The following is a 2,601-nucleotide window of genomic DNA, read 5'->3' on the forward strand; positions in this document are numbered from 1 at the left end:
ATCGTGCAGAATCCCAAAAGAGGCAAGATTAGACAAAAGCAACCAAAGATTACATTCAAATCTTAGCTACATGACCCCTACAAAGGGGAAAAAACTGATATTGTACTGTGAGTGTTGCTGAGGGTCTAGAGAGAGAAGAAAGAGAGAATTCTTATAAACCATAGTAAATATCGAATTTTCTCTCAGAACTCTGAAGAACTTTAGGGTTTTAAATTGTAGCTAAGGATTCACCTATACTGAACCGCCATTGACTAATCCAGAATGTAGAGTTAGTAGATTAATTCTGCTCTTTATATATGTATCATTTTTTTTCCGCACACAGTATATATTTTAAAATCAAAGCTAGATGTTGTGAATTCCGTCAAACTCGTTGCGTCTAGTCTAAATCTACCTCTCTAAGCCTGAAGCCAGCTCATTATATGAATATTATTCATGTTTCTAGGGATTTCCTTCGCTGTTCTTGAGTCGAGGGTCTATCGGAAACAATCTCTTTTTTCATAAGATGAGGATAAGGTCTGCATACATATTACCCTCCTCAGGCCTCACATGTGGAATTTCACTGGGTTTGTGATTGTTGTTGTTGTTTCTAGGGATTTCCTCGTACAATGACGCAGAATAACATAGAGATCCAATCCATGTAGCATAGAGAAATTCCTTTAATTCAAAATTTAATAGGAACTATATATATTTTACATGTTCACATCATGAAGTTATCCTTCATGGTATCAAAAAACTGAGACACATATTTGTAAAAAGAACAAAGCAATATCCTCTTATTGAAAAACACATAGTAACATATTTTAACTACCTTTTGCTTGTTCCTTCAGAAGCTGCCAAAACAATTCAAGAAGATTGCAGCTGAAATGTTGCAGTTGGCTCAACATTTGTACTTGCATTAATTTGCAACTTCCTCTTCTTCTTTTTTTTCTTATAAGAAATTCCTCTTGCTTTAGCTTGAAAATCCCTTACCTCACGAAGATAAATACGTATAGAACCACTTGCAAAAGGATTATTCTCGGGCAAACCACCGTTTTCTTCATAGGCAGCTCTAAGCCGACCAATGAGTGCATCTAGGCTACCCCATGCTTGTCTGAGAGGACAAGCACAGGGTCCTGGTGGCTCTGGTTGCCCGAAAAAAGGGCAACCATGTAAATGCACCTTAGTTTTTCCGAATTGATCTAGGTATCGGAGAAATTCTAGTACATGGTTATAGTTGCACTGGGATAAAGGAATTGGTGGCCTTAGGTTTTTCAAGTACTGTCCAAAAGTATTCCAATCGCGACGTTTTTGAGACTCGTACCTGCTCAGTTGGGGCGGCGGTGGTAGCTGACGATGGTGATCAGATGGTGCTAGGGTTACAGTAGTTGATGATCTTGATGATGATCCTTCTCCTTCTTCGACTCTTCTATGACCATTTGACATCATAGCTTGCATGTTGTAGTTTGTAAAACCTAGGTTGACAATTTTTTTAATTTTTTTTCAAATCAATATGCTTGATAAAGATTTAGGGAGCAAGTTATCATTTCAGGCAGAAATTTGATTGAATTGTTTATACTAAGATAAGGGAAAATAATATGGAGGGAGAAGAAAGAGTTGAGTAGAATTGCAGCTGAGAAAGATGGAAATCATATCATGGGGTACCAAGGAGACAATGAATGGGTCCTAGTAAAGTATTTTAGCTTCTCTTTTTCTTCCTTCTTGTTTACTTCCTTTAATTGTACTATTAGCATTATGTATAGCTTTTTTCTAAAAAAGAAAAAAACCTACTTAAATTTGATAATTGTGCTAGCTAGCATCATTAAAGCAATCATTATCAAGAATATTAGCAAAATCAGATCTTTAATTTAGCCTTAGTGACTAGGGGTAGCTAGTGTGAAAAAATGTGTTAGATAGTCTAATTACACAGTTTATAACTTGTATATATAGACATGACAAGACCCCACCTACCCGCACATCATGATATGACTTCAAGAAAAAAAATCCATGACTGTTTAAGCTAATTAGATATTCGGTATTTAAAATTTACAGGTCTGACTAATCATTATTCACACTATGGTCTATGATTCACTAAAGGGAAAAATGCTTTCTATCGGGAATTTCTCTGTTCAATAATCTAAAACTTCTTAGAAAGATTTCATTCAATCATCCAATCACACTCCTTGCTGGTATCAGTTACCTAAATTAGCGAAGAAAATTTTATGGGTAAGTAAAGGGAGAAACTAGAAATAACTATAGCAGAGAATTTGAAAGACAAACATGAAATACTAGTGAATTCCCAGAGCTTCAAATGTTTGATTTTATTAAGACCTAAAGTGGATACATGATATCGTAGGGATATTATCATAATTTGTTTGACTCCTAAGATTTTCTTCATATAAATAATATGCAGATATATATATGTGCAAGTAAACTTGAAGAAATTAAGCGCCCATGCCAGAACAAACATAGGAATTTTCTCATATAAATTGACAGTTGCCAAGTGTTACAGCTGTAATTCTAATTAGTATAATATTTCTAAATATTTCACTAACATCATCCCCATTCACCAGCACTGCTAATAATGCTCAGTGATTAGTGATATTCTTTTTTTTTTTTTTTTTT

At 34.8% G+C, this 2,601-nt stretch overlaps 1 protein-coding gene across 1 annotated transcript; it reads right to left on the minus strand.

Annotated features, from left to right (window-relative positions):
- Positions 1-692: 692 nt before the first annotated feature.
- Positions 693-1,698, minus strand: LOC109219369 (protein LIGHT-DEPENDENT SHORT HYPOCOTYLS 10-like). Its single transcript, XM_019383813.1, has one exon. It carries the CDS (start codon positions 1,432-1,434, stop codon positions 844-846), a length of 591 nt encoding a protein of 196 aa, XP_019239358.1. The 5' UTR covers positions 1,435-1,698; the 3' UTR covers positions 693-843.
- Positions 1,699-2,601: the final 903 nt, after the last annotated feature.

Source organism: Nicotiana attenuata, unplaced genomic scaffold (genome assembly GCF_001879085.1).
Source record: "Nicotiana attenuata strain UT unplaced genomic scaffold, NIATTr2, whole genome shotgun sequence".
Classification (NCBI taxonomy): Eukaryota; Viridiplantae; Streptophyta; class Magnoliopsida; order Solanales; family Solanaceae; genus Nicotiana; species Nicotiana attenuata.

Excerpts from the sequence above, each read along its gene's own strand:
- LOC109219369 (XM_019383813.1), bottom strand. The coding sequence starts at position 1,434 with ATGCAAGCTATGATGTCAAATGGTCATAGAAGAGTCGAAGAAGGAGAA.